Here is a 12,333-nt window from a genome sequence, read left to right as displayed (position 1 = left end):
ACATGATTCCTTTATCCTGACACATTGCAGTGTAGACTACAGGCTACAGGCAGCTGCAGGACGTGATGACTGGCTTCTTGTTGAGTTTAACAACATGTAGAAATTGTAAACATTGTCCTGATGTAGTCTATAATATCACAGGGAGTCACCCCTCAGATGCTCATCACCTCCTGAAATGCAGATGTGGATCTCTGGATGTATCAGCTGGAAGATTTCTATACCACCCGGAAAATGTGTGTAAGATTATCAAGGTGTGTGGTGCAGGGGCATAGCCATCATTTCAAAAGTGGGGGGACGAAATGTCTAGTGTTACCTGTTTGTTTTTTTCAGTTAACCCTTGTGTAATTTACAGGTTTTATTTGTCATCATATTTTTTTGCTTTATATGCTTCATGATTATATATGATTATAAAACAGAAAGAACAAAAGAAATACAACAGCTTGCCACTGGGACAGTACCCTTAAAAGGACATCTTTGTACCTTATTTACCCCAAAGATTTATAGTTGTACATTAAGATACACATTGGTACTCTAAGGTAGTAAAGCTGAATCTAAATCAGCTTATTAGCCAGTCTTCATCATGGGCCAAGAAATCATCATGGTCCCTGGAGACCCTTTTTCGCATTAATCTTCCATTGGTGTAATCCTCCAGCAGTGCCATCATGCAGCATTACACACGGGCATTAATGTTTTATTCCAGCTCATTATGGAAAGATAAAATAAACTAATATTTGGTCCTTTGCCATGAACATAAAAGCAATAATAGCTACAGAAAAGCTCCTGCTACCCTCTGTCCCAGGTATTTAAATCCCATTTAAAATGCTATCAGTAATTCTACATTCTGTTTCTATGAAGTGTTTCAACAGTTTGCATGTTAATTGGCTGTATGGTGCATTTAAGAGCATTTTAGGTGAATTTATGAACCACATCTGGCTGGAAAAGACATGTGTCCAAATACTTTTGACCACACTGTGTATCAGCTAAAAAGCAGCAGCTTCGGATCAGTCGCGTTTCCACTGGAATTCAAATCGAAATTTAAATTTTTATTATATGAAATATTTCATATTATATATTTGATATTATTACAGACAACCAATCAGATTTCACTCCCTGACAATGTCTGAGCCAATGATGTTTGCAGATTTAGAACTCGAGCCTGTTGGCCCCGCCCACTGCTTTGTGCTCTGTGTTTGTACTTATACAGTTCTTTCACGCGCTCCGGTCGGAAGTTAATGTTGGGCGCGTGAGTTTTTCTCCACTTTCCGCGCGTGCACATCGACGTTCCTTTCGCCGTTATAAATCTATCGCGCGCGAGCTTCAACCCCGTTTTTGTCCCGGATTTAGCGGATTTTTACCCAAAGGTGAGATACAGTGAAATGTAGCAGCTGAGCTGCTCGGGGAACAGCTAGTGGACATTCTGGAGTCATGAACCTCTGCATTTTTCTTCCAGTGTCCTGATTCTTTACACCTCTGATCATGAAACCAGAGTCCAGACGGAGATCTTTAGGAGAACCTCCACACACTCCTCCTGCTGCTGCTGCTGGATCAAAGGTACAATTTATTCATGTCTGAACTTTCAGTGTGGTTTGCAGGGCAAAGATACATCATAATGTATTTTATAATTAAATAATAATAAAAAAATTCCTTAACTTTAAGTGTATCACAATAATCTGCTGTTTTTTTTATTTATTTTTTTATTAAAAAAAAAAATCCTTTTACAAGGAAACACGAAATTTCTCCCCAAATCTTTAATCCAGAGGAGTCAATCTCAAATTCACAGTGGGCCAAAATTAAACACTGGGACGAAATCGCGGGCCAAACTCAGTATTTATTGAAAAGTGTTTTTGATGTGCATGCATAATTGTGCATGTTTTCCGTCTCTCCAGATGTGTAATGTTGAACCTTTTCATTTGGAAACAAACTTTAGTTTTGCTTAAACACTGAATCTGAAACAAACAAAGTTTAATAATATAAACACATGAGAAAATAAATTTAAAATAAAACACACATCAGTGGTATTAGTTTCTTATTACATTTCTCTCTTTGAGCGGTCAAATACATGTAAAGACGCTTCAGAAAGGCGTTTCCGTTATAAAAAAGACTCAGTGCATTTTTATCATGTTCCACATTCAAACATTCATTAAACATTTTTCTTTATAGGTTTGCTCAATCTTTCAAATGATTCCTATGTACAGTGTCCCTGTCTATTATTCCTTTTAATTTCGACTCATTTTACTATGGAGTTTTTGAGAAAACTAAAGGCAAAATCACTCAAAACATCACTGCATTTTCAATTACTGTCCATATTCAAACACTCATAAATATTTTCTCTTATAGGTTTGCTCAGTCTTTTAAATAATAATTTTTTAGTGTCCCTGTCTATTACTCTCTTAAATATTAACTTATTTTACTGTGGAGTTTTTGAGAAAACTAAAGGCAAAAATCACTCAATACCTCAGGTGCATTTTCAATCATGTTCCATATTCAAACATTCATAAAACAGTTTTCTTTATAGGTTTGCTCAATCTTTCAAATTATTCTTATGTACAGTTATCCTGTCTATTATTCTCTTAAATATTAACTTATTGTACTATGAAGTTTTTGAGAAAAGTAAAGGCAAAATCCCTTTTTTTTTTGGAAAGATTTCAGAAAAAATACATTCTTGTTTTGTCCGAACATATAAAAATTGGGATATGGATTTCACTCTATTACTATGTTTTTTTTATTTTAAAACACAAATAAAAAGAGCGAATAATGAAAGGTTGCAATTGTGCAGAGACAAGTTTTATTTACAATCAAATGTTCATCATGTACATCATCAGTGGCAGTTGAAACATTGCCAGAACTGTTCATTACCAATGACACTTCTGGGTATATCTACACATGTAGGATGATACCACTCTTGGCATTTAGAGCACTGGACCATGAGCTCATAGTAATGAGCTGTTCTGCAAACACAGTAAACAGGTATCGCACATCAAACTTGCCTGACTGCGTCCTCACCAACCAGGACAGTGTTTGTAGTGTCCCTGGGTCCAGAGGGGTGCACTTGCTGTCATACACAGAGAGCTGATTTTCATTACAAAACAAATTGCTGACTGTGATCCAGTGGCATTGCCGAATGTTCAATATTTGCAGAAACTTATTTTGTGGGGTTCCAACAATTCCACCATTTAAAATCGCACTAAAGGGCAGAACAGATTAAAACCCATTAATGTGCATATTGTCCTTTGCCATGAGGTAGCTGGCCAGGTCGATGATATCACAGGTCAACCAGTAATCAGGGTGAAGTATTTGTTGCAGCATTTGTATTTTTGGTGGCCTGCATAGTCTTTGAGGAGCAATTGTTTCTGATGGACCTGCTTTATTCCAGATTGGCCCTTCGATTTTTGATTGTCTTCTCCTGATATTCTTCACTGGTTCTTTCTGAAGATACAGAAGATACAATTTATTTCTTAGATATTTTTTGTGGCAGTTCAGATTTAAATTTGATGCAGTGTGAAGACAAAAAGTCAATCTTGTTTGTGATCTTAGTCTATTAAGTATCTTTATAATGAGGGACAGCAGTGTCAGTTCTACATTTTGGGACCTTCTAGAAGACCACATGATAAATGTGAGGGACCATGAGATTAAATGCAGTCATAATCATGCAATGATAAACCATTCTTTTAATTAATCAGCTGATTTTCCTTTGCCTTCAGACTGCTCAGGTGTTTTGGGCTACACTTATATTTGTTGTACTTCAGGACTATCATCTTTCCTCTCTGCCTGTGTTTTGTAATAGTGAAATTGAACATGCTCGTCTCCTGCCATATTGACACTGGATATACAAACATACAATTTCCAATCAATATATTCCTCCTTCTAAATAAGATGTGAAAGTTGATTCAAGAGATTGGAAGCCATGAATCTGCTATCATAATAACAAGACATCAGTTTACACATTCAGTAACACTTTAAAGTGATTACAGATTACAGTGATTGTTCCCAATATTTGTACCTCACCAGTTAGATTTTTTTTACTATACATACATATATATATATAAAATGTATTTGTGTGTATATTTAAACCTGGATCACATCTTCTGGCTTTTTCTTTTTCTCTGGCACTTTTGGGGGTGCCTTTGAAGACTTCTCCGAACAAAAAACCACACACACACACACACACACACACACACACACACACACACACACACACACACACACACACACACACACACACAAAAACCCATTTTATTTAAAATAAATAAGAATTTAGTTTAAAAGCATATGCTTCTGCTCTTTTTTTAATTTTTTCAATTAAAATTGTTTAGTTGTTGTTGTTTGTTGTTGTTGTTAATTATTATTATTATTATTATTATTATTATTATTATACACTCCGAATAATAATACCTTGTTTTTTACATCTTGGAATGGAAGAACTTCGACTAGTGGAGAAACATATAATCCTTTACGCCTCTGACGTCTCTTTTTCCACTGCTCCATTTCCACTCGAATGGACTAGAAGAGACACACATACATCACACAGGTTTCTTTTTTTTTTTATCTTTTATATTTTTTTATGAAGTGTATCTTACAGCATCTTGGTTTATAGGACTGTGGTGAGACCTGAGATGTTGTATGGATTAGAGACAGTGGCATCGAGTAAAAGACAGGACGTGGAGCTGGAGGTAGCAGAGCTGAAGATGTTGAGGTTTTCATTTAGAGTGACGAGGATGGACAGGATTAGAAATGAGTTTATTAGAGGGACAGCGCATGTAGGACGTTTTGGAGACAAGGTGAGGGAGGCGAGATTGAGATGGTTTGGACATGTGCAGAGGAGGAACATGGGGTATATCAGTAGGAGAATGCTGAGAATGGAGCCATCTGGAAGGAGGGAAATAGTAAGAAGAAGGAGGAGGTTTATGTATGTGGTGAGAGAAGACATGCAGGTAGTTGGTGTGAAAGAGGCAGATGTAGAGGACAGAGAGGTATGGAGAAGGATGATCCCCTGTGGCGACCCCTAATGGGAGAAGCCAATAAAAGAAGAAGAAGATATTACAGCATCTTGGTTTATATTTAGGGAACATTGAATTGCCAATATTTTTTAAAAGGTGAAAGTACAAAAATATTTCATTACTCTCTTTCTTGTTTGTTCTGTGTCTTCAAATTCACGGAGCAGTGCATCGTGCATGCTCTGATAAATCTGGACAAAGTCATCCAATCTTGTCAATCTCCTTCTCTGGAACCTAATTTTTTTTAGGTCCCATTGACTTTTTTCCATTATTCCTTGTGTCTGATTGTCTTGTGTAAAGTTCTGAATTATGGACAACAAATTGTAGTTATTTAAGGCATTACATTTATGCATTTATGTAAAAAAATAAAATAAAAAATTTATCAACAAGCTATTAAAATTAATCAGTTGAGTTTTTACCTGATTATTGGACTGACTGACTTTTTTATAAATCTGCCTGAAATGTTGGTGGGCTGAGCCTGTACCATGACGTCCAATATCACCTAAAGAATTACATTGTTTGTTTGTTTATTTTATTTTATTTTTGAATCAGTAGTAATGTTAGAAAACACTCCTATCAAAAAACCTACCTAGCAATAGGCCAGACCACAGAGTTGCGTGTGGAAGGAAGTACCTGGTCAAATTTTCAATGAATGTTGGGGCGTAATAGCTGTTTTCTTTCCCATTACGGTCAAGAGGTGCTTTCACTATTACCTTCTGGAAGTGGCTTTCAAGGGGTGTGTTTCCCACATCATTCTGAAAGGAAATGTTTTGTATTTAAATATTAATGTTTATGAAGCGAATTACGTTGTGTAGCTGGAGAAGCAAGACACAGGAATTAGTTATATATAAATATAATTATCTATCTATCTATCTATCTATCTATCTATCTATCTATCTATCTATCTATCTATCTATCTATCTATCTATCTATCTATCTATCTACAGTGAGGAAAATAAGTATTTGAACACCCTGCTATTTTGCAAGTTCTCCCACTTAGAAATCATGGCGGGGTCTGAAATTGTCATCGTAGGTGCATGTCCACTGTGAGAGACATAATCTAAAAAAATAAATCCAGAAATCACAATGTATGATTTTTTAACTATTTATTTGTATGATACAGCTGCAAATAAGTATTTGAACACCTGTCTATCAGCTAGAATTCTGACCCTCAAAGACCTGTTAGTCTGCCTTTAAAATGTCCACCTCCACTACATTTATTATCCTAAATTAGATGCACCTGTTTGAGGTCGTTAGCTGCATAAAGACACCTGTCCACCCCATACAATCAGTAAGAATCCAACTACTAACATGGCCAAGACCAAAGAGCTGTCCAAAGACACTAGAGACAAAATTGTACACCTCCACAAGGCTGGAAAGGGCTACGGGGAAATTTCCAAGCAGCTTGGTGAAAAAAGGTTCACTGTTGGAGCAATCATTATAAAATGGAAGAAGCTAAACATGACTGTCAATCTCCCTCGGACTGGGGCTCCATGCAAGATCTCACCTTGGGGTCTCAATGATCCTAAGAAAGGTGAGAAATCAGCCCAGAACTACACGGGAGGAGCTGGTCAATGACCTGAAAAGAGCTGGGACCACCGTTTCCAAGGTTACTGTTGGTAATACACTAAGACGTCATGGTTTGAAATCATGCATGGCACGGAAGGTTCCCCTGCTTAAACCAGCACATGTCCAGGCATGTCTTAAGTTTGCCAATGACCATTTGGATGATCCAGAGAAGTCATGGGAGAAAGTCATGTGGTCAGATGAGACCAAAATAGAACTTTTGGGTCATAATTCCACTAAACGTGTTTGGAGGGAGAAGAATGATGAGTACCATCCCAAGAACACCATCCCTACTGTGAAGCATGGGGGTGGTAGCATCATGCTTTGGAGGTGTTTTTCTGCACATGGGACAGGGCGACTGCACTGTATTAAGGAGAGGATGACCGGGGCCATGTATTGCGAGATTTTGGGGAACAACCTCCTTCCCTCAGTTAGAGCATTGAAGATGGGTCGAGGCTGGGTCTTCCAACATGACAATGACCCGAAGCACACAGCCAGGATAACCAAGGAGTGGCTCTGTAAGAAGCATATCAAGGTTCTGGCGTGGCCTAGCCAGTCTCCAGACCTAAACCCAATAGAGAATCTTTGGAGGGAGCTCAAACTCCGTGTTTCTCAGCGACAGGCCAGATCTGTGTGGAGGAGTGGGCCAAAATCCCTCCTGCAGTGTGTGCAAACCTGGTGAAAAACTACAGGAAACATTTGACCTCTGTAATTGCAAACAAAGGCTACTGTACCAAATATTAACATTGACTTTCTCAGGTGTTCAAATACTTATTTGCAGCTGTATCACACAAAGAAAAAGTTAAAAAAATCATACATTGTGATTTCTGTATCTATATAATGTATATTATTATTAATAACACATATTCATTATTTATGCTAATGCACATAAAGACAATTTAGCAGGCACTTAATTTAAATCAAATTGTGGTTCACGTAATACTTAGAAACATCATGCAAATGTTAGGGAATGTCTTCAATTAAACCTTCTTTTATGTCCTTGAATGTAAAGTTTGGACTTATGTACATGATGAAAACACACATGGTTGAAATGTCCTTTATAAAAATCCACTGCAGGTCAAGACAGAGATTCAACATAGCACATTGCTGCAAGAGTGTGTATTGTCAGCAGTCTACATATATAGCAATAACTGTTAATAACATGTTAATTACCTTGTAGTCTCTTTTCTTCTAGTCTTTGTTCAACCTCTCATACAGCTCTCAGATGCCTTATCCTTGGCTTTCGCCACATCCCTCTTTACCTTTTGCGCATCTCCTTGTACTCCTGCCTAATTTTCTCATCACCCTGCAGGGTGATCCCACTTCTGTTTTGTTAACCTCTTTCCCCTTATGCTCTCCTGCACTTCCTCATTCCACCACCACGTCTCTTTCTCTTCCTTTCTATTTCCAGATGTCACACCAAGTAACTTTCTAGCTGCCTCCCTCATCACTCCTGCAGTAGTTTCCCAATCATCCAGCACCTCTTCACCACCACCGAGCCTATGTCTGACCTCTTCCCTGAACTGCACACTACAGTCTTCCTCCTTCAGTTTCCACCATCGTATTCTTCTTTCAGTCCTCACTCTCCTCCTCCTCTTCTTCACCTCCAAAACCATCCTACAGACCACCATCCGACGCTGTCTAGCTACACTGTCCCCTGCCAACACCTTACAGTCTCCAATCTCCTTCAGGTTGCATCTCCTACATAGAACATAGTCCACCTGTGTGCACCTTCCTCCACTCTTATAGGTCACCCTATGATCCTCCTTCTTCTTAAAATATGTATTCACCACTGCCATTTCCATCCTTTTAGCAAAATCTACCACCATCTGCCCTTCCACATTTCTCTCCTTTAGGCCATACCTACCCATAACCTCCTCATCACCTCTACATGTCCATTAAAGTCTGCCCCAATCACCAATCGTTAATTTCTAGGTACACCATCTACCACTTTATCTAATTCACTCCAGAATCTTTCCTTCTCCTCCATCTCACAGCCCTCTCTTCACCTCCACTACACTCTTACTGTACTCTTCCTTCAGAATCACCCCTACACCATTTCTCTTTCCATCCACACCATAATAGATCAGTTTAAACCCACCTCCACTGTTTCTGGTCTTACTCCCGTTCCACTTGGTCTCCTAAACACACAACATATCTACCTTTCTCCTCTCCATCATATCAGCTAACTCTCTCCCTTTACCAGTCACAGTGCCAACATTTAAAGTACCAACCCGAACCTCCACTCCCCTACACTTCTCCTTTCCCTGCCGTCTCTGTAGACATCTTCCTCCTTTCCTTCTCCCCCTTCGGCCAAAGGTAACCCAATTTCCACTGGTACCCTGTTGGCTAACGATACCTGTGGTGGTCGTTGTTAACCCGGGCCTCGACCGATCTGGTATGAAATTCTTAATCGGACCCGCATATTTTGATTTGCAAAAAAAAAGAGATGTGGAAAATATTTTTGGGGGCGGAGTAACAACAGAGACTTGTAGATCTGCATGGAGATGCGATTTTACATCTGTAAGTTAAAATATATATCTTCATAGTTTTATACGATTTTATTGGTTTTATTGCCTGTTTGTTTTTATAAGAGAAATGCTTGAAAAGTGTGTATGTGTGTGTGTGTGTGTGTGTGTGTGTGTGTGTGTGTGTGTGTGTGTGTGTGTGTGTGTGTGTGTGTGTGTATTGTTGAAATTTGAATGGCCAGACATCAATATAAATGGGCATGGCTGTAAAACAAGAGCTTGTCTGGCTACCTGGCCATCAATATGAACGCCAAATCAACATCAATAGTCCCAAACATGTAGAACAAAAGCCTTTAATGGTCAGCAGTTCATTAATATGCAGACTGTATGAATAGAGTATGAATGATCACCTGAGTTTAGCAGGTGTCTCTTAAACAGGGGGAGGGAGAAAAAGATCAGACATAGTCTCAGATAAATGTTTGTAGGAATCTCATTTGTTATGAAAATCTTCATAAAATTTGAAATATAAACTCATGAGACATGTGGCTTTCAACCCAGTGCAGTTCTGGATTGCTCCAGGACTGATCTCATGTATTTATATATAAAATAAAAATAATGTTCAATGCAGGAAATGTATATTCATGGGACTTCATCATCTATAACTTAATATCTTTTTGAGCAATATCAACATTGACGTTTGAAAGTAAAGTTCAAAGTATCTTCTTTCCAAAGATATTTAAATTGTGTATGTAGCACATTTTTATCAGGAACTGTAAACATTGAAATTTAGGTAGAGCATTTCAGCTGTGAGTCCCAAAATTTGGGCGGGGAGGGCGAACCAGACATAGTCTCAGATAAATGTTTGTAGGAATCTAATTTTTTATGATATCTTCATTTAATTTAAAATATAAACTCATGCGAAATGTGGCTTTAACCCAGTATTTTTTTGGATTGCTCCAGGACTGATTTCATGTATTTTTTCATTGTATTTTCATTTAAGGATTTCTTTTTTTTACAGTACTTAATCATCTATAACTTATTATCTTTTTGAGCAATATCAACTGTGAATAATGGACAGTAAAGCTCAAAGTGTCTTTTTTTAAAAAAATATTTAAATTGTGTATGTAGTCCACTTTTATCAGGAACTGTTAACATTTAAAGTTAGGTAGCACATTTTCAGCTGTGAGTCCCAAAATCTGTGTCGAGGCCTAACAGGTTAAAGGTTTTCTAAAAGACCTCAAAATACCTCTCATTTAACTTGTTTCAAACCATATCGGATTACTATAGCAGACATTTCTGAAAACATGCAAGACCAAATCTAAAATTATTACAGTATATTGAATAATTTTATATTGTTTTCCAGATGCACCACTGCTCAGATTGTGGGAAGAGTTTTACTAAAATTGCTGTTCTGAAAAGACACCAACGTATCCACACAGGAGAGAAGCTGTATCACTGTGAACAGTGTGGGAAGAGTTTTACTCATCAGAGTAGTCTCAAAAGACACCAGCATATCCACACAGGAGTGAAACTGTATCACTGTGAACAGTGTGGGAAGAGTTTTACTCATCAGGGTCATCTCAAATCACACCAGCGTATCCACACAGGAGTGAAGCCGTATTACTGTGAACAGTGTGGGAAGAGTTTTACTCATCAGGGTCATCTCAAATCACACCAGCGTATCCACACAGGAGTGAAGCCGTATTACTGTGAACAGTGTGGGAAGAGTTTTACTCACCTGAGTACTCTCAAATCACACCAGCGTATCCACACAGGAGAGAAGCCTTATTACTGTGAACAGTGTGGGAAGAGTTTTACTCAACAGGATCATCTGAAAAGACACCAGCGTATCCACACAGGAGTGAAGCCGTATCACTGTGAACAGTGTGGGAAGAGTTTTACTCAGCAGGGTAGTCTCAGAATACACCAGCGTATCCACACAGGAGAGAAGCCGTATCCCTGTGAACAGTGTGGAAAGAGTTTTACTAAACAGGATCATCTCAAATCACACCAGCGTATCCACACAGGAGAGAAGCCGTATCACTGTGAACAGTGTGGGAAGAGTTTTACTAAACAGGATTATCTAAAAAGACACCAGCGTATCCACACAGGAGTGAAGCCGTATCACTGTGAACAGTGTGGGAAGAGTTTTACTCACCCGAGAACTCTCAAATCACACCAATGTATCCACACAGGAGAGAAGCCTTATTACTGTGAACAGTGTGGGAAGAGTTTTACTCATCAGGGTACTCTCAAATTACACCAACGTATCCACACAGGAGAGAAGCCTTATTACTGTGAACAGTGTGGGAACAGTTTTACTCATCAGGGTACTCTCAAATTACACCAACGTATCCACACAGGAGAGAAGCCTCATTACTGTGAACAGTGTGGGAAGAGTTTTACTCAGCAGGGTACTCTCAAATTACACCAACGTATCCACACAGGAGAGAAGCCTTATTACTGTGAACAGTGTGGGAAGAGTTTTACTCAACAGGATCATCTGAAAAGACACCAGCGTATCCACACAGGAGTGAAGCCGTATCACTGTGAACAGTGTGGGAAGAGTTTTACTCAGCAGGGTAGTCTCAGAATACACCAGCGTATCCACACAGGAGAGAAGCCGTATTCCTGTGAACAGTGTGGAAAGAGTTTTACTGACCTGAGTCATCTCAAATCACACCAGCGTATCCACACAGGAGTGAAGCCGTATTACTGTGAACAGTGTGGGAAGAGTTTTAGTGCTCGGCGTGCCCTCCTCAGCCACCAGCAGAGTCATAGAGGACAGAAGCTGTACCTCTGTGGACACTGTGGACGGAGCTATGTTCATCAACACTCATTAAGGAACCACAAGTGCTCTAACATACAACCATAAAACAAATCATCTTCTTAAATTTCTTATTTGAAGGGATGTAAAGGGAAATTGTACTGTAAATATCGGGGGAACTTTAAATTGTAATGTTAATTTTAATTCGCTCTAACAAACTGGACACCTTTGAGATTAAGGTGAATGTTAAAAGTCGATTATTCTAAATGGACTGTATGAGTCTCGTTGTCCTTAAAAACGTCTTCAGGAACATTTTTTTTGTGATTATTTCATAAACAGTTCACTTATTTTTCTCTTACTATTGTTTTACTTATGCTTTCATTTTTTCTAAGGAAGAAAATAGAAATGCTGGTGATAGAAACAATGTTTTAATTCTATATCGTAGATGATTATGAAGTATCAACAAATCATCATTGTTATTTACTAAATTAAATTTCAGTTATTAACAAAATTCTATTATACTGAAAGAATAAAATGG

The 12,333-nt window shown here is 38.3% G+C and overlaps 1 protein-coding gene across 2 annotated transcripts in view; it reads left to right on the top strand.

Moving 5' to 3' along the window:
* LOC310723944 (uncharacterized protein) overlaps window positions 1-12,019 on the top strand; it is a 66,748-nt gene extending 54,729 nt beyond the window's left edge. Inside the window, exons 1-3 of one of the 2 annotated variants that reach the window (XM_083537524.1) lie at window positions 1,184-1,361; window positions 1,451-1,551; window positions 10,392-12,019. In XM_083537524.1, coding sequence (XP_083393650.1) covers window positions 1,477-1,551; window positions 10,392-11,903 — 1,587 coding nt within the window. In that variant the 5' untranslated portion in view covers window positions 1,184-1,361; window positions 1,451-1,476 and the 3' untranslated portion in view covers window positions 11,904-12,019. Of the gene's footprint in view, window positions 1-1,183; window positions 1,362-1,450; window positions 1,552-10,391 lie in introns of those variants that run through there. The other variant, XM_083537525.1, reaches the window with a different exon arrangement.
* The last annotated feature ends 314 nt before the right edge of the window (window positions 12,020-12,333 follow it).

This window comes from Silurus aristotelis (assembly GCF_946808225.1).
Source record: "Silurus aristotelis genome assembly, chromosome: 1".
NCBI lineage: Eukaryota > Metazoa > Chordata > Actinopteri > Siluriformes > Siluridae > Silurus > Silurus aristotelis.
The sequence above is the reverse complement of the archived record's forward strand: the minus strand, read 5'-3'. Positions and strand labels throughout refer to the sequence as shown.